This window comes from Propithecus coquereli, unplaced genomic scaffold (genome assembly GCF_000956105.1).
Source record: "Propithecus coquereli isolate 6110/MARCELLA unplaced genomic scaffold, Pcoq_1.0 Scaffold252, whole genome shotgun sequence".
Classification (NCBI taxonomy): Eukaryota; Metazoa; Chordata; class Mammalia; order Primates; family Indriidae; genus Propithecus; species Propithecus coquereli.
The window spans coordinates 1048543-1072959 of record NW_012148086.1 but is presented as its reverse complement, the minus strand read 5'-3'; the positions used below and the strand labels follow the sequence as shown (position 1 = coordinate 1072959).

Below are 24417 nucleotides of genomic sequence, written 5' to 3'. Positions count from 1 at the left end.
GTGACCTCACACAGCATGAACCAGCCTAAAGAGTGGTGATTTCTTCCTAATGTGACAAGACACTTATGGTCTGCAAAGCTGAAGGCCACACACTAGGTGAAGGAACGCCAGAGTGAGGCCGCTGTGGGAGGCTGGCCAGGCAGCCCTCCGTCACTCGTTCGTTGTGACTGGTCTAGTTCACAGTGAAACAAGCACGAAAACAGAAATGGTGTCTGGAAACTTTTCTCAGGGCTTGCCATTACTGTGACATTCCAGAACAGATTCGGAGGACTTGGCTCCTTGAGCAAGGTCAAGGCAGTGTGGGTGCTGAGGAACCCCTGTGGTGAGCCACTCCAGGCACAAGCTGGGAAAGATGCTCAGTAGGACCGCGTGCCCCACAGATTAAAGAGCACAGTTCCTTCACCGCGGATATCCTGGGGCCATCATCTGGCCCCCTTGCCTGGCCTCCCCCACCCCTGGTCGCCATCTGTCCCATCACCCTCCCCCACCCCCTCCTCGCCTTTGCAATCTATTGCTCCCACACCCTTTCTACACCTGTGAATAGACTCTCCTTTCAGGACCCCTTTCACAAAGCCCACTCTTGCAGAAGTGACCTCTCCCTCTTCTATCCCACATATTTTCACCATTTTCCAGCCTGCTGAGGGCCAGAGTGCCAGGCGGTCACGGTGGCTGCCTCTCGCGTGGCCTGCCTCTGATGCTGCCCCCACTCTCTGGGTGATAAGCTCCCAAACTGCAGAGGCGCATGTCCTCCTGACATCCAGCACGGGCACAGGGCTTATTCGAGGCAGGTGCACTGGGAGGTTTTGCTAAACAAATTGGAAGGAGTTTTTCATCTATTGCTTTGCCAGTGTTTGAACATAATTTGTTCTCTTGGGGGGATTAAATATTTTTCTTAAAATCCTATCTACACTTTTTTTAAACTTTTTTTTTTCTTGGATACAATAGACGTAGAGTACAAATGCTGAGCTCTTGTGCCATGGTGGGCATGTTGGTTTCACTGGGCCAGAGGAATAGTGAAGCAGCGAGCTGACCTTGGCAAGGGCAGTGTAGTTCCCGTACTCCAGCGTGTGGCTCGGAAGGACGAGGGTCTGTCTGTGAGTGTCCACAGCAGCAGGGAGGGGGACAGGGGACCCCTCAGAGTCTATCAAGCTCCAGGTATAAGAAAGGCCCTGGGAAATGTCACAGAGGACAGCAGTTTCAAACGTCACTCCCAACCTCACAGTCTGAGACCTCCACACCTAAGTATTGAAAAGAGAGGATGTCTCATTAAATGTCCATCATGCCTAATGCAATGGTAAACTAGAAACTTACTCTCAACTGTACATCTCTAATTATTAGTTTGCATAATCACAGAATGGGCTTCCTAGGGCTGGACTTTAGATAGCACCAGAATAAACTATACAACTGTTTTATAGATAAAAATAAAAAGTTAAAAAAGGAAGAAGAAAGAATAAGTATTTATACTGTGATACCCACAATAAGAAAAAACTTTCTATGTATAAAATTAATGGAAAAATGTCAAAGAAAATATCAGTAGATTTCATTATATGGAAATTTTAAACTTCTGAATGTCAAAAATATAAATTTTAAGATTCAATCAATATACAAAAAAGAAAATTATTTACAATATACATGACAGATATGTGCTTTCTCTATTTTTTCTTTGCTTAAAAATTCTAAAGTCATTCTCAGAAATTATGATATTTAACCCTTAAATACTGAATTTAAATACTAAATCTCTAAAAGCTAAGGGTATTTTCTTACATAAATATAATACTATTATTTCACCTTAAAAATGAACAACGATTTCTTAATATAATCTAAGCCTAGTTCATAGTCGAATTTCTCTAATTGTCTCAATAACATATCATTATGCAGCTGTTTGATTTAGGATGCATGAAAGTGCTTTGATTAAAAAAAATGGAAGAAAAGAAAAAGAAAAGGACTAGGACTATGAGGTTTCTCAAAGTACAGTCTGGGAAAACAAGAATAAATGTTAATTCTTTCCCTTAATTACCAGTTTCAGAGTAAGAGGCTGGAGCACCAGCTACTTCCAGTGGTGCCCGACGTGCTGTGTGTGTCTGCCTGTTTTGTGGGAACAAGAGAAGCTTCTCTCTCTCTTTTGGCATAATCGGTCTCTAAAAACATTAATATTATTCATTCATTGTAGACTTTATCTTTTAGATGCTCACAGTGGCCCGTTTGGGGGCCGGGGTCTCTCTTGGCCTTGCTCTGGCGGCCTTCTGATATGACTCTGCTCGTCTTTGAAAGTGATGGGTTTGTTGCACTATTCTTTCTACTTTTATTTATGCTTAAAAATTTCCGTAAAAAATTTTAAATGTAACTAGCAGTAATAAGTACAAGAAAACGTATTTTCTAACATTAATAAGCTAAAAAAGGACAATGACATGGGGAAATACCAGCTCCTACCCACCCACAACCCTGTCCCTTGCAGCCACTCTGTCTTTCCCAAGCTCCTTCTCCTCCCCCAACCCCTGGGCCAACGTCTCTAGAGTCAGGTCCCTCCATGAGCTGAGGAGCAAGCCAGGCTGGGACCTCAGGAGGCAGTCTCCACGCAGGCAGGGGTGCCTCCACCCTGGGGCCGATGCTGGGTGCAAGGGCTCCCCCTGGAGGGCTTTTCCCCTGAAGTTTCCATAAAAATTGTTAAGGGAAAAACTTCTGGAGGGAGTTGAGAAATGAGATTTAAGAAATCTTGGTGCTCATTATAAATGGATTTTTTTTCACCTTTGGCATTCTTTAAGTGACTTTAGTCATAATATAAATTACTTGCCAATAATTTTTATTGTTTTTGCTCCAAATATAACATTATTCTAGGATTTGCTACAAAACTGCCCAGATTTATACAGGCTATAGCAAATTTTAATACTGAGATGCCAATTTTTAGCCAATTAATAATAATAGTCATTAAAAAATGCAAAATGCACAGTAGGGATGAGTTTCCACAAGGAGGACACTGCTATGCTTGTCAAGGTCCTGGGAAAACTGTGGGAATTATTCCTATGGAAATGCCACGGACACGCAAAATGGTGTACATACAGATTGCCACTGCCAAGCTATATGTAGTGATAGAAAATTGGATACAACAAACATTCAAGCATGAGGGCATTGTTAAATGATGTATAATCTGTACCTATGACTTAACATTTTGCCACCATTAAAATCACATAATCGAAAGACTTTAAGAGAAAATGGTCATGCTACAAGCCAGTTTTGTGATGAACACACGCTTGAGAACACATGTGCTTGCACACACCTCCCACACATAAAAAGCCCCAGGAAAATGCTGGAAGTAAATACACTGGATGATTAATAGCGGCTATCTCCAGCTCGTTGGATTTCAGGTGATTCCATTTTTACCTTCATACTTTCAGAAAATGTGTAAAATAAAGTATAAAGAAAAAATGAAAGTATCAATATGGTTTTGTTTTACAGATGAGAAAGTGAAAATGTTTTACTGATTAAAAAAACTCCAAAAAAAGGCCATGTCCCATGGCTAATCAAGCAGCAGAGTCAGGACTGGAGCGGAAACCCTCCTGCGCTGCTTTGTGCTCTTCCCAGCTTTGTTGCCCTCGATGTTTCGATCCATCTCCTTCACCCAGAGAGCTGCCCAGCAGGTGCGTCACGCTGGCCTAAAGGCAGGAGGGTCTTCCGGGGCAGGTGGCCTATGCTCGCTGATCTCCACTGCCACACTCTGGAAGTGCCAGGACCTGGGACTCAAAGGGGCTGACCTCTCGGGGCTCGGGTGCCCCAGAAAGCCTTTTGGGAAATGCAGCTCACTCACAGATTTTAATTACCGTGTGTCATTTGAGCACCTTTGCCCTGAAAAGGAAAATTTGCTCTAAATCAAAGCCCTCAAAGAAATGAAAGAAATCAAAAGCAGCCCTATTTGATTTTGGTGTCACATATATTCAAATTTTCCTTTCTCCTGAAAACGCTACAGTTCTCAGCCTAATCGGAAAAAAAAAACAAAAAAAACAATACACAAAACTCCTCAAAATGAGCTGTGCTGAGTGCCAGAGTAATATAGGTGAATAAAGGACTTATTCACACACCAGACCCCAGAAACAAGGCTGTCCCCACCCATTCAGGCTGGGCTAGGCCTTTCCCCCACCCCAGAGGACCCAGGCCACCCGCTCTGAAGCTCTTACAGGCCCTCCTTTGTGTAAACTGTGGCAGGATGAGCGGGACAAAGCTGCCCTTCATTCCCCACAGCTCACACGATGCCAAACGGTGGTTCCAACTCAGAGGCAAGGCAGAAAGGAGGCTGGTCAAGGGTTTCCCAGTCCCCAGCCCTACCTGGACCTTCCCAGGCCCCATATTCTTCACCAGGGGAGGCTGGCAGGGCTTGCGCACGATGAAAAGTCGCTTTCTCAGGGTGGCGGTGCTGACATTATTGAAGGCACGGACCTCCACTGTAAACTCTCCTTCCCTGGGAGGGCAGAAAGCACAGAAACGAACAACTGATTTTCTGTACGTGGGGCTTTCATTAACTCTTCATAGCCATCCCACGTCTGCAGAAATACAGTATTTGCTGACAAGTCACATGATGAATAAGAAGCAGCAAGGATCACGGGTTGGTTTCCACAGAGGCCATTCATTGTCCAACTGGACTGGACCGGCTGTCTACCCAGCATGGGTCAAGCCAGGTACCAAACTCCCAGACCAATGTCACGTGCTGTATACAGACAATACATCCACGTGAGGCACATCGCTTCCCTTTCTGGGCAACCCTCCTGGCAGCCACAGCCTGGGCCGCTGTTGCCCACAGGGCTGAGCCAGGGGTTTTCCCTGTGTGACGGGCACCCCAATCCACAACTGAGGGTCTCTGGGCATGATCTTCCTGTTCTAATCCCTGCTGCATGGATTAGATTTCCTGATCAATTTCTTAGGGTCCTGCAAACTCAGGAGGGGCAGGATAGACCCACAACCTGGGTGGGTCTCCAATAAGAAAGTGGGACCTACAGATGGGGACGAAGGCTGCATCGTTGTCTCAGGCTGTCGGAGCACCCAGGGCACACTCTAGAGATAGTGGTGGAGGCACCGAACGAGCCATGTCATTTCCACAGGGCAGCAAGGGCTCCTGGAGCTACAGAGCACATCACCAGGTACTTAGGCCACCAGATGTGCACCTGGACATGTGCCAATTTACCCACATGAAGATGCAGTTCCAAGGGAGAAGTCCTGAATCCGTGGCTAGTGATGGGGCCATGCAGGATTCCCCAGTGCAGCGCTGCGGCATGGATGCTCATGGAAGCCCAGCCTCAGAGGAAGTCTGTAATCTTTCCCTGATGCTGCTACCCTCATGGGCCTTGTTTTCTAGAAAATTCTGCACGCTTTGATATTTCCCTACGGCTACACAAAGGCTTCACGCCAGCCTGAGGCTCAGCCATGGCCATGCTGTCTCCCCACAGCTGTGGGAACTGGAATCCCACTGAGAGCACCTGACCTCCTCAGGTCCTAGAACTCACACTGACCAGAGGCTCGGCTGGGATCCAGCGGTCCTGTTAGTCTGACTTTATCTTATCTCCATGATGCTCTATCCCAGGTAGACAGCGGGTGCTCAGTAAATGTGGAAACGAAGGATCGTGTTCACTGAAGACCTGTGTAATCTGCCCACCTGCCCTCATCCTGCCCTCCTGCACACATCTCCCTGGTCACTCCAAACCTCTCCCCTTGGTACCTCCCCTCATGCCTTCACCCAGGCCATTGTCTCTGTTTGAACCCCCCTCCCCACTTTTCCCTTCGGCAAACTCCCCAAGATTTCACCTTCAGCTCACGTGCAAACGCCGCTGTGAGCTGGTTCTCCAGTTTCTAAGAACGAGCTGTCCCACACGAAGCCCCTGTACGGAAAGTATCTTTCTCTCCATTTGTCCTCTGAACTATGGGCTTCTTGAGAGCCACAGTCGGGCTCATTTGTCTCTGTGTGAGTAGCTGTCACCTACATGGACTGCAAGGCAGGTCCGTAGCAGGGAGCGCCAGGGCCGACGCCTTGAGAAGCAGATTCCCACGCCGCCTGCCCCGCAGTGGCTCACCTTCTGTAGACGTGACTGATGGAGCTGCTTCCCGGGGTGAAGGTGCCGTCCCCGAAGTCCCACAGGTAGGCAACATCTGTGCCAAAGTTGATCCTGCACTCGAAGGCCACGCTGGCGTTTACCAGAGCTGAGGAGGGGGACAGGAGCCGATTGGCCACAATATTCTTTTGCACCCTGATGAGGTGGGGCTTGGAGACCACGCTGCTGAGCCTGCTGGACGCCTTGACTGTCACGCGATACCTGCAGGATGGGGCCAGGAGGCGGAAGGTGAGGTAAGAACAGGGTCAGAGCTAGAGAGAACTTTTACATCACTTGAAGAGAAAGGCAGGTGATGCGCAAAACATTTAATTTGTAAGAATTATCATAGTACACAGTGATTTTCATCTGACTGGGGAGAAGAAGGAATAATCTTTTCAGCCACCACCTCTTCATATTTAATTCACTTCACAGTGAGGGTAAGCACTGCTGTGTTTCCTTAGATGAGGAGGTTTTTAGGTCACATGGGTGGCTGAGATGGGATTTGAACCTAGGACCGTCTGATTTCAAAGTCCTACACCTTTTCACTTAGTTCAAGCTGAAGGGAAGAAAGTCTCTCTTCCTTTGAATCTTCCGTTTGCTTTCAATTCACAGAAGCACTCAGTGGCTCATTATAATACAATGTAATACCCTTAAAATTATTTTATTAGTAGTGTGATAACATTCAGAGTGAATTTAGGCTGCAGTACAAACAGCTGCCCAACATGATGACTGTTTTTACCAACCATTGCGGGATGCTGAGTCTTTTTTTAATGCTTCTTGAAGTTGTCCTCACCGGTGGGTCCTCTCCAAAATGCCACACAAACTCCAGGGGTGCTGTTTCCTTGGTAACAGCTGCAAACACAATGTCTGTGTCTGCAGCAAACACAGTTCCGTTTGTGTAGACAGAGACGGCTGTGGAGAAAGAAAGGGAGGTGTGGCTACGTCAACACAGAAGGGCTGGAATCCACCTGAGGTGTTGGTGTCTCTGTTGTGGACTTGAGTGAGGGGCAGGGAGCCTCCGAGCATGAATGCAGGACTGTGCCTGACGCAGCTGCAGGGACCTGGCCGTCAGTGCTGGCCCGAGTTCAAAGGCCATCAAGGTAATAGCTCATAAGGCGATAAGGCCAACTCCTTCTGGAATTTTGCTCAAAAGAGGATGGAATGCAGAGCTGCAGATGACTGTCTGTGATAACCCACCTTCTCATTCATTCAGATGGAAGCCTTAATGCCTATGGTTCCCAGAAAAGTCCTAGAACAAATTGCAGGTGAATGAAGACCCTGTTCAAAGGCAAATGGATGTCTCAGGCAGAGCTGATAATAAAACCTAGTGCTGTCTATGGGTTTCCTAATCTCAACTAATCTTGTGAGGGAGATTTTATTAAATCTGGAATTAAAACAAAAACATACACTGCATCTTATACCAGACAGTCACGCTGAGCCAAGCCTGGCTGTCGCCCACTCGGGTTTGAGAAATAAAAGACACGTTATGAGAAGGAATAGATGGGAAACGATGCACAACAACAGTGCCTAAAATGAGAAAAAAAAAGAAGAGAAAAACAGTCTTAATTTAATTTACTCATCTCACGCAACACATGGTCAATATTTTCCATTTTTAACTTTGCCTCTTTGAATTTCAATAAATTTTAAAATTCTAAGTATGTGCTCTGAAATCAAACAGACCTGGGAAAAAAAACCTTTGTCAAAGAATTTCTCTAATTAAAATTTTCTTTAAATATTTTCTCTATGTCTCCCTAGAACTCCCTACATAGCAGTAAATATGTTAATTCCTTTGAAATATGTTAATTACTTTGCTAAATGGCCTTGTTTTTAAAGTATTCCTCCCATGTGTTCACTAAGTAGTCTTTATTTCACAGGGGTTCTTGAATGGGGGTCCAAACACAAGCCTCACCCATTTAAGTCCTGTAAAGTGTGAGATTTTCATGCATATATACATATATACACACACCACACACATACATACATACCATACTACACATACTACACACACACCACATATAATACACACACATACCACATATAGCACGTATACCACACACCCCCCACACCCCTGCCCCACACCATACACACACACCATACACATACATCTGTATGTATGTATTAGGAGGCAGATGTCAAACACTGTTTTCTAGAAGAGGATTGTGATGTCTAAGATTTGGAAAAACTCATTTATCATAAAGAAATATTAAGAAGGCAGTAGGGGTTGTTTATTATTATTGTGGTTCTCCTGCACAGTTTTTCTCTATATACAGAGAAAATGCTTGTTTATAACAGAGATAAAGTGCAATGGATATTTTTTCCTTCAGCAACGCATTAGAATTTTTGAAAAATAAATATTGCATAAGAGTGACATGATCTCATTAACAATGCCTGAAAATTAATTCTGAGCACAACCTAGTAGTCAAAAAGTGTATGGAAAGTGCAATTTACAGATTTGCACAAGATTACCTAGTTATCAATCTGCCCGGGCTGGATTAAAACCCAGACCTTCTGATTCTAAATCCTGGCACGGAACCAACAAGGATTTATGAGGACTGGCTCTCACATTGGCTACACGGGCTGCTTATTTATTCAGGTTTAGTTAAGACAAGTCAATATGAATGACCAACTGGCTAGTTAGGGTATGTGGGCAGGTTAAAAAAATCCTCCCATACATATTTTATAATTCTTGGACGGAGAGGGTCTCACCAGGCTGATCATATAGAAAACGCACAGTAAACGTGTAGAACAGTTAGAAAGATTCCTCATACAAATGAGTTCACTGGGACCCACCCCCTCACTGGAGTCTCCTTTTTCCTAATTCTGGGAAATGTGAAAGCCTCATCCCATTCATGCAGGTGGGCGCTTTGGGCTTATATGGCTGGCTCCGTTGTGATGTGTCGGGATTCGTCCCTCCACGGTATGTGGCTGCATTTCCCCATTCCAACCCCCACTGCCTCTGAGCTTCTGGTCACTCCTATGTAAAACTGACAGGTAGCCGTGAGGATGAAGTGAGGCATGTGAGAGGCACCAGCAGAGCACCTGGCACTCTCAGGCGAGCACTGGACGCCGTTTCCTGGCTCTGCGCTCTGGCTCATGGCCATGCCACTGCCCAAAATGGCCCGTGCTGCAAGCCTCATCGTGCACGCCAGCTCCTACCTGATACGCCTGTCCCCACTGTTAGGCACGACCCCATCACCTGAAATCTTGCTGCCCTAGCCATGCCCTTCCTGAGGCACTTTTATGTCTTATCTCATCTTGTTTCCATACATGTCTTCATGCCCTTACTAAATGATAAATTCCTTGAGACTAGGACCTTGCGTGACTTCATTTTGTGTCCCCCCAGAGCACAGTATTCTGTAAGAAACATTTTCTGAATGAGGGAAGAATACATGACGGATGTTGTATCAAATTTAGAATTGCTATAACTCGAATGATATAATGAAAGCACAGAGATTCCTGCTTTATTCATAGCTGAGGTCTGGTTGCTCAGTCTCCAGATAGGGGTCTTACTTTTCTGATTCATGTGGGAGCCAAGAAATTCAAGAACTTCATCTTCATGGACACTGCTAGAGTTCATGAACACAGACAGGGCCTCGTGGCCAATTTCCACATAATAAGGCCCAAGCTCCACTTCAGCTCCAGGAAACTCGTAATAAATAACCGCCTTGAGCACAAAAACTCCTTCTGGAAAAAGAAGAGAGAATGGACATTTGATGAATTTTTAAAAGCAGGCATAACAGCATTTGTAGAGTGGTCATAGTGGGGTGGCTAATGTGAGAACTGATACCGTAATGGTGATTCTTCTTATCTCCTGTGGCACAGGGGCACTTCCTGGGCTTGTCACCCGTACAGTGGCACAGAGCCCCACACTCCACATTGCTCTGTGTGTGGTTTAATGTTCTGCTTTTTTGAAAATCTTAGTAATTATTTTAGCAAGGGGCCTGGCCTCACATTTTCATTTTCTACTGGGCCTTGAGAATTATGTAGCCAATCCTGTGCAGTAGGAAATATTCATAAGAATGAAAATAAGTATTGGTCATCCCACAGCTAGGCAAAACAAAACAAAGCAAAATAAAACAAAAACAAAAACAAACAATTTGAACAGCCAAATGGAAATATATCAAAGAAATATTACGGCAGATTATGAAAATGGCCCCAATCCTGACCCTGTTTGCATATCCTTACGATATGACTACAATATGATTATGTGGCTCCTCTCATTAAGTTATGGAGCCTACGTCTTCACCCCTCAGATGGGTGCTGGTCTTGTGGCCAACGGATTCACAAAGTGCTTGCACCTTTGGGCATACTCTGTCCTGCTCATCTGGGGACCCCTGCCATTGCTACCATGTGAAGTAGCCTGGCCAAGCCTGCTGACGGGTGAGAGACACATGACTGAGTTGCCACATGGCCTTGGCCAGGGCCAGCCCCCTCCAGGAGGAGAGCCACCTGGCTGAAGGGCAGCTGGCTGCAGATCCATGAACCAGCCCGTCTGAGACCAGGCCAGGCCTGAAGGACTCCCAACAGAAGTGTGAGTTAACTGCATGGTTGTGTTTTAAGGCACTAGGTTTGGGGTGGTTTGTCAACATAGCAATAAACTATGGATATAATTCCACTGAAAGGGAGAGGCCTTAGCCATTCTCTAACCCTGATCACCCACACAATAGTCAATTTCTATTAATATCCATGAGAGAAACTATCCTCAAATCTCAGCACCAGGAATAACAGTGTGGAGCGGTCAAATTGTACGTTTGACCATGTCATTTCCCAGCTTGAACATGCTGGGTGACTCCTGATGTGTCGCAAGAGCAAATCGGTAGCGGAGGCCCTTGCGCTTAGCTTGGCTGGTCCCAACCACCGGCCTTTGGCTCCCCCAGGCACACACCTGACTCACCATACATGGCAGAACCAGGCTCTACTCCTCAGGTACCCTGTTTCTACCACAGATCTGCCCCATCACAGCCTCTTCCGGTTTACAACATCATTCCCCATGTCTCCACCTGTCCAACTGGCCTCTGCCGTGAGCCTCTGCACAATGCCGGCAGGATCGGTGGCTCCACCCAGCAACCGTCCACAGAACTTGGATTGTGCTTCCCTCAGCCTTACTACACTGTCTGTCTTCCTTGTCCCGAAACGTCATCACGAGCACTCAGTCGATAACCAATGAAGCCTTATCACGTGACCAGTCCAGTTTTGCAGAATGGAATGCTGAAGTTCAAAAGGTCAAATGATTTGCCCTAGGCCTAGAGGATGCAATGATTTCTTAGGAATTAAGATAGTATCTTCTCTTTTCACTCTCTGTGTTCAAATAATGTGGAATAAATATGTGGATCTAGGAAAGCTGCAAGTAGCAGCACAGTATATAGACAAGAGGGAATGACTTTAAAGAGTAACAGTGCGCCTCGGAGGAAGAGCAGTGCACGAGGCGGTGCACAGGAGGACTGCTGCATACTGTGAACACGGTGACGAGCAGAAGCAGAGACAAGGGCATCTGGTATCAAACGAGTCAAGTTAACATACGCAAGAAATGGGTATAGTTTCCCAAAAGGTATTCTCACTTGGAAGCTACATCTTAAATGCTGAAACATCATTTGTAACTTTATTCCAATTTTCTTGCAGTACTACATCTCACAACTGTGTTTAAAAAGCTCTGCATGGCCGGGCGTGGTAGCTCATGCCTGTAATCCTACCACTCTGGGAGGCCAAGGCAGGCGGATCGTTTGATCTCAGGAGTTCGAGACCAGCCTGAGCAAGAGCGAGACCCCGTCTCTACTAAAAATAGAAAGAAATTAGCTGGGCAACTAAAAATATATATATAAAAAAGAAATTAGCTGGGCACAGTGGCGCATACCTGTAGTCCCAGCTACTCGGGAGGCTGAGGCAGTAGGATTGCTTGAGCCCAGGAGTTTGAGCTTGCTGTGAGCTAGGCTGACGCCACGGCACTCTAGCCAGGGCAACAGAGAGAGATTCTGTCTCAAAAAAAAAAAAAAAAAAGTTCTGCAAATATATTTTAAAGAGTAGAAAATGAAAATGGACACCCATGCAGGTTGTCACACTCACAGGAACCAGACTTAAGAATGTGCTATGTGTTTTATTTTAAAAGGCAGATCTCATAACCACAAGTTAGAAAAAGCAGTTTATACCATAATTAAGAGAATCCTCTATGGACTCAAAGAATTTGGCATTGGAACTGTGTGACCAAATCTTAGGCATATCTTACTTATAAGTTAACTTTAGACTTACCCTGATGGGAAATGTAATACCCAATTCCTTATTGTATTCTTAAAGCAAAAGAAATCAATGAACATGTATTAAAGTTATAAATGCTTAAAATTAATAAAGCAGGTTCTGATTTGAACATGGAGGCATAGCCTTCCACTTAATCTTGTAGGTTTTAACACAAAAGCAAAAAGGAAAACAGTGAACAAAAATAAAAACTCTTTCTTCCTATTTCTTTGTGTGTGTGTGTGTGTGTGTGTGTGTGTGTGTGTGTGTGAGTGTGAAACTGTGGGGTGGCCTGCATGTTCAGAATACAAAACAGATGCGAGAGGTGCCAAAAGCAGCACATATCAAGCATGGATGAGCAGGAACTGTCCTAGAGGAAGGAGAGAAGATGATGCCCTGGCGTGAGAACTCAGTGGCAAAAGGACTCACTGGCTGTGAATACCATCAACATGTACACGCGTGTGCATGCACCACACACACACACATCCTACACTCCATCCGCGAATAGCTAGTTCAGAAAAAAGGCAACTCTTTCAAAGAAAGAAAAGAAAGAAGGAAATAAGGAAGAAATGAAGGAAGACAGACAGGGAAGGAGGGAGGGAGGGAGAGTGAGAGAAGGAGGAAAAGTAGGAAGGAAGGGGGCAAGAGAAGAAGGGGAGAAAAACCATTCAGGAGATATAAGAGGGGAAATTCAGGAGATACTCATAATAGATTAAGATCATTTACCAGAAAAACCTTGTCCATAATGAGATAAAAGGACTTAACAACTTGAGGAATCCTTCACTTCTGAGATGAAAGACCAGAGAGCAGAAATGAAAGAAATTAAGGCAACATTGCAAAGAATAATGTGGAATAGAAACTGCTAAACATGAAAGAAGGAATATAGAGGAAAATATTAGAAGCGAAGGCAAAATGAAATAAAAATAAAGAACAAAAAAATTCGAAAAGACAAAACAGATCTAACACACGTATGACCAGTCTCCCAAAAAGAAAGCTGACATATTAGAATAGGAAAATATTTAAAGATATCATTAAAGAAATCCTCCCTGAATCAAAGGACAATGGCATGCATCTACACATTGGACAGGCACACTGTGTGCCAGAGAAAGTAACAGTGAGACACATTCTAGTAAAGCTGCTGGGGTTGCAATATAAAACAATAATTCTTTTGGCAGCTGGACAAAAACATTAAGTCATCTGTGAGGGGAAGAAAAAGAAGGCTGACCTTAGAGCCATCACAGCATAAGAGAGACTGCATGGTGAATTACATGGAGAGCTTCTTAAGACACAGATTTCTGGGGTCTACTGCCTGAATTTCTGATTCAGGAAGTCTGGGGTGGGCCTGAGAACTTGTACTTCAGACCAGTCTCAGGTGATCATGCTGTTGGCCCACACTTGGAGAACCAGTAATAGAAGAAAATACAGTGAAGAAACAATGAAAGTCCTCAAGAAAAGATCATGTGATCAAAGATTCAAGAGCCAGCAAATTGTCATTCAAATATAATGGCAGCAAACAATTTTGAATATGCAGGAACTTAGAGAATTTTATTCTACAAGTCTTCCTAAAAATTCTATCAGAGGACAAATTTCAGGGACCCAAATGGGGACACTATAGCAAAAGGACTAAGAGGGAGAACTGAATATATTTAACTCTAGAACAGGAACTAAGACAAATGTGGGAAAGCAGGTGACAGGAAAAGTACAAATATCATATGTCCTGACAATGCAGAAATCATACAGCAAACGGGGAGGGAAAGAGATAGCAAGGTGAGAGTTGTAGAATAACGCAGACTGCTTCGTAAGTAACTGCCGGGAATCAAAAGACACGTATATGCAACAAAGCAACCAAGAAAGCTGTGAGAATATGTAAGACAACAAATGGCTAAACATGGGACAGTGTGTATAGGACACTTGCATAGTATACTTCCATTTTGTGGAAAAGAGGGAAAATAACACTTATACTTGCTTATATGCATAAAAGAGGCAAGAAATAGAAGACAGTGGTTGCTTGTGAGTCAGTGGAAGAGGACATTTTAGTATACATCTTTCTAGAATGTGGGGGTTTACACCATGAGAATGTACTGTGTTCAAAACATAATTTTAAAAAAGAAAAAGAAAAAAAATTAAATTCTGCCATTAAGCAGGGAAGCATCAGAATTCTCTGCTCACCCCCATCATCTCTACAGGTTCAGTGATTATCTAAGTAGAATGGGTCCAAGGCTGGAATGTTTGTGTAAAGACTTTTTTTTTTTTTTACTTTGATAGAAACACAAAGTGTTGGAAATTTTAGTGTAAAAGAATGTGCAATATTACATGTGTGTCTGTGTGGACACACATGAAGGACAATTTAAGTGATTTTCTTTTCTTTTCCATAAATAACATTTTATTAGAATATAGCCACATCCATTTATTCACATACCATCTATGCCTGCTTTTGCATTATAGTGGAAGAACTGAGTAGTGACAGAGACTATATGGCTGCAAAGCTTAAAATATTGACTATCTACCTTTACAGAAAAAAGGTAGCCAATCACTGATTTGGGTAAACACCAAGGATTTGTACTGCTGTATCATATGGTAAATATACATTTAATTTTTGAAGAAATGGTTAAAACATTTTCCAGAGCAGCTTTTCCCTTTTGCATTCCCACTAAAAATGTGAGTACTTGCTGCTTTGCATCACACCAGCAATTGATATTGTCAGTATTTTTTTATTTTAGTCATTCTAAGAGTTGTATGGCAGTATCTCATTGTGGTTGTAATTTGCATTTCCCCCAAAACTTCATGTGCTTATTTGCAATTTTTACACCCTTTTGGTGAAGTGTCCTCTCAAGTCTCTTGCCCATCTTTTGTTTATTTGCTTTTTAATTTAAGTGATTTTCAACAGTAACTGTTTTCAGAATTTTGCCTCTGCATAGGAAGAAGCCCAATGTATTAGCTGTGTGACCTCAGGGCAAATCCCTCTGGCTCACCACACCTACCTAGCAGAGTTGAGGGAAAGAGTAAATAAGAAAAAGTGTGTATAGAGTTGGCCATAGTGCAAAACAGTGCACAGACTTGCCTACATGCACAGCATACTGAGGTATCATTACCGGAGCCAGGGAGGCTGACAGAGTCCAGAGGCATGGAGTGGGATTTCCCTTCTGTTCCAAGCACTGCCTCTCAGGTCCCCTAGCTCTGATCTCCTTCCCAGCCCGATAAGGACATGGTGTGCTGTACCTACCTGTCCCATACTGGTGGTAGGCGGTCACCACTGTTGCCTCGGACATGTCGTGAACCCTCATTTCAACCCTAGAACTGTCTCCAAAATCTATCACTAGACAAAGAGCCACTGCAGAAGCCACGTAAACACGGAATCCCAGATTTGGAGGTGCCTGAGCTTCTGTTTCTGGGAAGTGACAGATGACACGATTCATGGCATTATCGTGATCTTGAGCTGGGATGGCTCCAGGAGGACGTGGAATGATGGGACAGAGCCTCTTGGGACCAGACCGGGTTGCTGAGAGGCTGGGGGTGTGGGAAGCGCCAGGCGGAAGGCCATGGGAGCTGTGGAAGAGAGGCAGAGGCTTCAGGAACAGGTCGCCAGCTAGGGAGGGAGGGCGGGCAGGTAGGAAACAGCCAGGCCTGCGAACAGCAAGCTGGAAGCAAGGTCCGAGAAACCTGATGAAATGCCTCACTCTCACTGGGCTCAAAGTGGGGTCCCGGGGCCAGCAGCATCAGCATCCCCTGGGCACTTGTGAGACATGCAATTCCTGTCCCAGCCCAGACCCACTGAATCAGAAACTTGGGTGGGGCCAGCAAGCCCCAGGAGACACTGAGGTCAGCACAAATTTGAGAACCACTGTTCTAGTTGCATTAATAACACTAAAATACAAATAGTTTCTCTCATCACTGAATTCATGGACATGAAAGGTGGTGTCTCCCACAAGTCACTGTGCTCCATGTGGGGGTGGGTGCCATCATTTCTACATTTCTCCACGTAGCTCCTTGTTAAGCAAATCAGTTGGGGAGTTGGGCACAGTCTAGGCTGTTCAAGCTTCAGCTTCCGATAATACAGGACTTTCATGATCATTCTTTATCTGTTAAAAGTTGTTCCAGTTTGAGGCATACAGTGTTGGTACAGCTAGGTAGCTGGCAGCATAAACAAAAGATTTTAAAAAAACCCTCAAAGGAGAGAGCGAACACTTTCATGGAAGTGGAATGGCTTAAGTATCTTAATGACCAATTTTCATGCTCTTTTGTATTTCCCTTCTCTCCAAGTGTGCTATGCATGTCCCCTTTAAATACACCGTCAGACAAAGCTTCAGTCTGATGTGAAAAATAAAGGCAACCGAGTGACATGGGTCTCTGATGGCAAACAGTGGCCAATTACATCGTCTTTGGCTCTATGGCGCGGTAACTTGAAAAGCACCAGCCTCAACTGCAACTATAGTTAAAGCAAACAACGAAGACACTAAGATCACCAACGGGTTGGGCGTGGCTCCTGACTTGGGTCAAGAAAAGGTGCTGGCCTCCACACCACCCTCACCCTCACCCTACCTTCTGGGAAAAGTGGGGAAACGGGAAATTGGCCACAGGGGTGGTTGCTGGGTGCTGGTCTGGGCAGGTCCGGCCGCTGTGGTGGGGTTCCCCATCGTTACAGTCCCAGGAAGCTGCTGCCTGGCCATGCCCTCTGCACCGCACAACTGTCCCAGGACACAGCAGGAAGCCTCGGTCTTGGAGCTGCAGGGGGCGGCTGCAGAAGAGGTGCCCTGGACCTTAAAGTTTAAGAACAGTGCGGGTTCACTGAACGGCCTAGTCCGCCATCAGCGCTGTGTCCTCCCTCGCCGAAAAGCCAACTTAATAAAGCGCCCTGCTGCTGCTGAGGTCTCGGTTATTCAGGTGTGCGCCTGAGAATGACAGGATTCATACTTTCCAGCGTATTAGCAAAGAGAGTCCCCTGCTGGCACCAGCTGGAACTACAAGGCACATTTTTTTTCAGGAACTTCAGGATTGCTTATTAGCATGTTGCCCCTCAGCTAAGCCAATAGAAAATTAGCAATTTCGTAAGGCCATCTATAGCTCTACGAAGTTGACAGCTGAGAGATGATTCTCTTGCAGATAATGAAAATGTGGAGTCTAAACAGGCCCTTACCGTGGTGACAAATTTTAGTAATAACTTCAAACTGCCTGAGCGTGTCCAAAGGATTAGAAAGATAAAATACGGTTCCCTGACAAACTCCAAGGCCACCCGCACAAGGGCCGGTCTCCCAGACTCTCGCCAGCAGCTTTCTGATGCATGCAATGGCAGAGGTCAGATACCAACCTGGAGTAGACCAAAGAATGCTCTGTCGGCTTTCCCGGTTGCACACAGCCACCAGTGACAGGACCTGGGGCCACTACCGCTCCAGACACTTGGGATTGTGACAGAAGGTGCGTGGGGGGTTCTGAATGTGAAGAAAATGCAAAAGAAAAGGAAAGCTGGTAGTGCTTCAGTCACACATTTGGCTCATTACATTACTAATCAGTCATCCCCAGGGCTCTGCTGGAAAGACCCTCACTGTGACCACAGGCCTGTTCCTGGCAGCGATGTGATCAAAGACCAAACCAGAAAGGCTGCAGCAGGTCCTCTAGGGAGAAGGCTTTGGGTAGAGTGGAGCCGTTGGAGCCGTTTACTAAAATCTGTGCCCACCAGGACACTGCTTCAACCCTAAAGGGTTGAGTCACATTCAGAACGACCTCTGTCCGCCCTGTGGGGCCTGGGCTTGGCCAGAGTGCTCTCCCCACAGGCACCGCCAGACTGTCCCAGGAATGCCTCTGTGACCATGAGGGGCCTCAGTGGGAGGCCTGCTGGCAACTACAGGCCTGCTGTCAGTCCTGTGCATTCAAAGCCTGGCGGGAAAGGAGGCTTGGGAATGGGCAGGGATGAGGGCCATTTAGCTGTCACCTTCGTGTCCCTGGGGGCACAGGGTCAGAGCTCAGGAGGCAAGGCCTGGCTCTGAGCCTTGGAGGGGATGTGGGTGCCTCAGTCCCCCTCTGCACGGCAGTCACCATTCCAGTGCCCGAGCCAGTGTTGACCATCAGTGTCTGCTCTGCACGGAGCACTGGAGAGCAGACCCTGGGCCAGAATCCAGTGCAATGTCCTGGCGCCGTGACGCATACTGTGATGGCCAGGCTGCTGCCTGCCGGGCCTCGTGGTGCAGGGACGCACGTGCTGTCACTCCACCGGCAGAAGCCCACTCCCAGGCACTTTCAATGGTACATCCTCCTGGATCTCGCGTTCTCCCAGACAGGCATCCTAAGCCACTTTAGCTGCTCCTAATGTGATATATTTTCTGTTCACCATCCTGGTCGTTTGCTTCCTTTTTTTCCTTTGTATCTCTTTATTTCTTAATGTAGTAATTTTCTTTTTTAAAAAAATCTAACATGTCTTAGCTGAGCCCCAGGAAAAAAGGAAAAGGACATGTGTATCTGCTCGGGTTCAGTGTCAAGGGCTCAGAGCGGGGGCTGGCTTGGGACAGGGGTTGTGCTCACAGGCCTCAGGAGGTAGACACAGTGGGACCCGCCTCAACCCCACTCTGCTCAAAGCTAAGAGGGTCTTCTGTTTCCAGGAAGGAAGCCCCTTTCTTCCCACACAAGCACACTGGCCAGAGGTTTGCTCACCCAACCCCGTGTGGTTTGCTACTGCTGAGGGTCAGGTAAGGACAGCGCCAGCTGAGCGGAGGCGGGGAGTGGAGCCAGAGGGGCTCTGGTGCAGGGAGAACCCAGCCCTGCTCGTTTGCTGTGCTGATTCCCGGCCCCGCATGCATGCACAGGCCACATGGCAGAGACAAGAACAGCATCCCTACTGAGGTACTCAGGGAACACTCATTCCAGTTGAAGATTTCTCTTTAACTGACAATTACTTACATTTTAGCCAAGTTTCTAAATACTTTCTCAAAAATAAACTGCAAAATTCTTCATTAGTTGACCCTAGCATTGGAGAAAATCATCCTGCCTGAGCTATAGAGCACGTTTTCTTAACTGGGGCTCCAGAGAGTGCACCGATCTGTCGAGGAGAATCCAAGAGGAGTGAGACTTTCACCCGGAGATGCTCTACCCTGGATTGGATGCCACACAGAAGGACAACCAAAAGGGCCTAAGCTATCAAACTTCCAAGGCACAGACAAATCCCTCCCATAAAAGGAAGGAAGGCTTACTGTTAGCAAAACGGATTTTGAAAGGCAATTTCCTTGGGCCTGCCCATCCAGTGCTGCCGCCAGCAAAGACTCGGATTGAGAGAGTCGTGGAACAGGGTCAGGTGTGAAGAGTGGCCTTTCTTCACTCTGTGGCCCTCACCGGCTTTTCTTTTCCTAAATTCCCACGCAGCGGCTGAATCATGTGCTTCCCCAGTCACAGGGTAGACCTGGACCTTGGTCTCACAGGGCGTGCTGCCAGTGTCACACTCTGCCCTGGCTGCGTCCTGTTAGGTTCTCCCTGACCTGCACCCCAATCTGCTCTCTGGAACGTTAGGGCCATGGCCCAAGGCTTGGTGGGAAAGGCCCAGGAACACAGAAGGGCATGTGTATCTGCTCCGAGCTTTCTTCCTCCTTCTACACTTGCCACATGGAACGAAACATGCCTCTGACCCTGTCCCTTCCCTGCTGACACCCTGCCGACCCCAGAGTGCCAGAGATGAAATACGCTCCCAAGCAGGGCTCCCCGGGCTCAGATAACGTGCCTGCTCCATCCTGCCTGCGGCCTTTCCTGCCCACTTCCCCTCCCCAGTTCTTGCCAGACACCAGCACGGTGGACTTCGCAAGGCCCGGCCCCCTTTCCTGTGAGAGGGCCTTGCCCCCTACGCCACCCACACCAGGCCTGGCTGTTTCCTGGGAGAGGCTTGCAGAGCCAGCCATTGCACTCTCTCTGCACAGGAGTGGCCTGTCTGCAGCCGGCCTGCTACCTCAGCTGGGACCCCAGAATGAAGAGTTAGTAGGTTGTACAGCTACATGTGGGCCACAGGAGACATGAAAATAAACTTTTGTATTATAAACCACTGGTAGTGAAGTTGTTTGGCCCTGTAGCACAGCCTAGCAGAGGTGGCTGCTACAGGTAGATACACGGTTTACCAATTTACTCTAAAACATGCTACCTTCTTGCACCTGCCTGCCTTTCTCCTTTTCGTTGGAATGTTCCTTCTTATTGGAGTGATTCTTTCCCCTTGCTCTACCTAACAAACTTCTACTCAATTGCTGAAGCCCAATAGCAATCCTCCTGTGTCTTCTCAGACATGGGCTATTGCTCCTTTATGGAATCCCAGGAAGTTTGGAGTATAGCGGCATCTTCTCATTTACCATTTGTAATGTGGTCTCCTACACTGAACTTCACCTTCCCTGAGTGGGGAATTGTATCCTGTAAGTCTTAACACATTTAATGCCTAGCTTCAACAAAGGGTGGGGTGTTTTTTTCAGGGGGGTTACAAATAAATAAAAGGTACATTATAAGTAATAGGTCAAAAGTAAAAACCAGGTAGACTGGAGGTAGATCTGAGAGAACTGTGATCCATTTAGCCGTTCTTGGTGACACTGATGGGCCATCACCAGGAGCTGCCTTTGAACATGACACGGAAGGTGAAAGCAATGGCACAGCGATAGTAATGAGGAAGAACAAGGAGACGTCTGCATTTACTCAATCTTGTTTTCCTTTAAGAAAGAAAAGTTGAATTTGTTCTTTGTATGCTTAAATGTTTAATTTCCATTACTAGAGTAAAACCATAGATTTCAGGAATACTGTGACATTATAGCATCCAGAATGCCAAATATTTTTTAGAATTTTTGATTGCCTAACACAATTTTTTTTAATTGTGGTAAAAAACAATAACATAAGATTTACTATCCTAACCATTTTAAGTGTACAGTTCAGTGGGGTTAAGTATACTCACATTGTTGTGCAGCAGATCTCCAGGACTTTTTCATCCTGCAAAACTGAAATCCTGTCCCCATTAAATAACAACTCTCTATTCCCTTTCCCCCAGCCCCTGGCAACCACCATTCTACTTTCTGTCTCTATGCATTTGACTACTCTATGTATCTCACATAAGTAGAGTCATATGGTATTTGTCTTTTTGTGACCAGCTTATTTCTCAAAACGTAATGTCTTCAAGTTGCCTCAAATGCTAGTATGTTCAAGCCTGCATGCTGGGCACCCATGAAATAACCAGTTATCATTGTCTCTAGTACCTGCATTTAGCTAAGGCTCATGGGGTTCCTTTCCAGAGTTCACAACAGAAATGGTGACGATTCTTATACGGTACCACCTTGTATGGCTCCCAACATTCAGGGTTAGGTTTCTCATACTGCTTGGTCTAATCCTGCAAATTAGCTTCAAAATACCATTCTTTGTTTTGTCATGTTAAGAGTTGCATTTTTTAACCCGACCCCAGCCTGTGTAGGAACAAGCATTGACTTTGACTTCTGAGCAATTTTTTTTAAGTCTCCTGCCATTTGCATGTTCAGAAAAGCGTGATTGAGCTGTGGTTCATTGACCTACCTGTCGGCAACGTCATCCCAATCCAGAGAAGCTTCTGTTTTTCCATTAACACTTAACACTCCTTTACTAGCTGTTTTCAAAATGTTCTGTAAGGAAAAAAATCATGAAATAATGTGAGAGCTGCTTATGAAAACCCAGCGCATTTGGGAAAGTAACACTATTTCATTCACAAAACAGCAGCTGACTCCTGCTGTGTGCCAGGCACTGTACTGGACACTAGAGAAACAGCAGTGAGTGAAGAAAGCAAACCAGCTCTGTTCTCATGGGGCTTGCATTCTCCCCATGGAAGCCAGAAAACAGACACACAGATGTAAAAGCATATGTTGGTGGCCGTGCTGCTGGAAGAATAAAGTGGGCTGAGGAATTAGAGTCGGGTGTGACTGGGGTGCACCAGGACAAGGAAGGTGACATCTGAGCAGAGCTGGAGGAAGAGGAACGCAGAGTTGTGTGGAGGTCAGAAGCACACCTGCCTTGTTGGATGAGCATCAGGAGGCTGGTGGAGCTGTGGCCACTTGTGGGCACCAGGAAAGCACAGGAAGTGATCTCAGAGTTGGGGAACCCAGGTGGGGTCAGACCAGGACTTGGAGTTTCATTCTGAATGAGACGGAGGGTTCTGAGCACAAAAGTGGCACGATCTGACCTACTTTGGGGAAGCATCAGTCTGGCGACTGGGAGGTGGGGGTGAAAGCAGGGGACCTGCTCAGATGGCCGTGAGGACAGCAGGCCTCCCATGTCGCTGGCCAGGCGGGCGATGGCTGCCTGTGTGGCTAGTCCAGACAGCAGGGCTGGTTGCTGGACTAGAAGCAAGTAGAGCTGAAGAAAGAACTCAGGACAGCTCCAAGGGGGTTGGCCTGAGCAAAGCAAGAACTTGGGTGGGCTGGGGATGTTTACGGGCAGCTGAGCGGCACCCAGAGCCTATCTCAGTCAGGCTTTGGTTGACCTCAAGTTGACCCCTGCAGCTCTCTTTGTGACAACATCTCCATTCCTGTGGCACCAGGACGGCAGGGAGGCACCCCCGGCATGAGAGGAAGGGACGGAGGGTGCTTCTGGCCTGCTGGAGGCTAGCCACCTCATTTCCCACACACGTGAAGCCCGCCCCTCACAACCCCACTGTGGACGCAAATACAGAAAGCAGCCACTATCCTTCAGATTGAGGGCCCAAGGCTTCACTTTGGTTCTTGATATAACTTTCACTAGAAGTATTAATAGTTCCCACCAATTAACAAATTGGTATAGAATAAGCAACAGCCCCTCCCCTCTCTGGGGCATGTGCACAGAACTGGGCGTGCACCAGTCACCTGCCAGCAGGCCATTTACTCCAAGTGCAGGAAGCCGGATGCTTCCAGCTTTCAGGAAAAAAACACAGGCACATGTCAAGAAGGCCAGGGTGGAATCTGACAGGTGCCAACTCACACCTGGGTGCGTGTGCCTAACACCTGATCCTCTTCTGCTGCAAGAATAGGGGACCCCACTGTGGCCTTCCAGAGCAGGACCAGGGTGGATCCTGGCAGTTTCCTGAGGATGTGAAACCCAGGGGCTGAGGCAGCTGCACAAGCCTGCAACCCCTGAAAGGTACGGCGAGCTGGTTAGCAGCATGAGGCAGCTTTGCAAGATCCTATAACCACGCCCGATCGGCAAGCCCGACACACGCAGGCCCTGGTGTATGGGCCCACTCGGCCTTCATTTGAGTGTGGGCTGGCCAGCTCCAGGGGGCTGCAGAGAGCAGAGCAGCTGGAATGTGTGTGGAGCGGGTCTCACAGTCACCAGAACCACAGAGGCCCCTGATTGTACACTTCACCAGCACCAAGGCCCCTGGGACATGATGATCAAACCTTGAAGGCATCCATCTGTGCCCAGAGCAGAGCTCCCAAGGGCTGCACGTTGGAGTCACCCAGAAGCAGATGCGGGCGTTGGGGTGGGGTGGGGCTGGTGTAAAGGCACCAATGCCCTGGGCCACACCAAACCAACTCTGTTAGAATCTTCAGAGGTCAGACTGACCCACCGTTTAGTTTGATTTGTTTGAGTTTTAAGCTCCGCAGATGATTCTGCAGAGCAGATCTGCACCACGTGTTCAAGAAGCATGAGGTTTGCCCGCTTTTGTCTAGACGAGGTGGGGGGGAGGTGAAAACCTCAGGAAGCACTGGATGTGGCTATTTGTTTACACTGTGTGGTATGAGAAATGCAGATAATACCGCCTCCCTCTGAAACACCTCTCCCCAACCTCCTATTTTCAGACTATTAAATGCTCACCTTTGCTAAATATCCTTCTTGGGAACCTGAAAATACCTTTGAACTTTCCCTGCCAAGAGCAACAATGGAACATAGAAGAGTCCCCAGATACAAACATCGTGGGTTGGCGTCAAGTTAACTTGTCAAATTTACTATGTGTGGGGGTGGGGGGTGGGGGGAGGGCGTTAATGCTGCTTTCTACAAGAAATATCAAAAAAATGAACTATAAGATGATCTTTGCCAAGGGCAGCAGAGATTCTAGGAGCTTCTAGAGAACGGGCTTCTTTGAATTTGAACAAGCCCACAGTTCTGGGTTGGCTGTGTTTGTCTTTTTGAAATCAAAGCTCATTCTTAGTCAGAAGCGTGTCCTACCCAGGAAGATTCT

General features: G+C 46.5%; 1 protein-coding gene across 1 annotated transcript in view; it reads right to left on the bottom strand.

Annotated features, from left to right (window-relative positions):
• PKD1L1 (polycystic kidney disease 1 like 1) overlaps positions 1–24417 on the bottom strand; it is a 118055-nt gene that overhangs the window by 90653 nt on the left and 2985 nt on the right. The window contains exons 2-11 of the mRNA XM_012646895.1: positions 17884–17957; positions 17602–17689; positions 16836–17053; positions 15520–15842; positions 9582–9755; positions 7479–7598; positions 6815–6983; positions 6054–6293; positions 4318–4450; positions 1032–1238 (exon numbers count right to left, since the gene is read on the bottom strand). Of these exons, the coding sequence (XP_012502349.1) occupies positions 1032–1238; positions 4318–4450; positions 6054–6293; positions 6815–6983; positions 7479–7598; positions 9582–9755; positions 15520–15842; positions 16836–17053; positions 17602–17689; positions 17884–17957 (1746 nt within the window). The remainder of the gene's footprint in view (positions 1–1031; positions 1239–4317; positions 4451–6053; positions 6294–6814; positions 6984–7478; positions 7599–9581; positions 9756–15519; positions 15843–16835; positions 17054–17601; positions 17690–17883; positions 17958–24417) is intronic.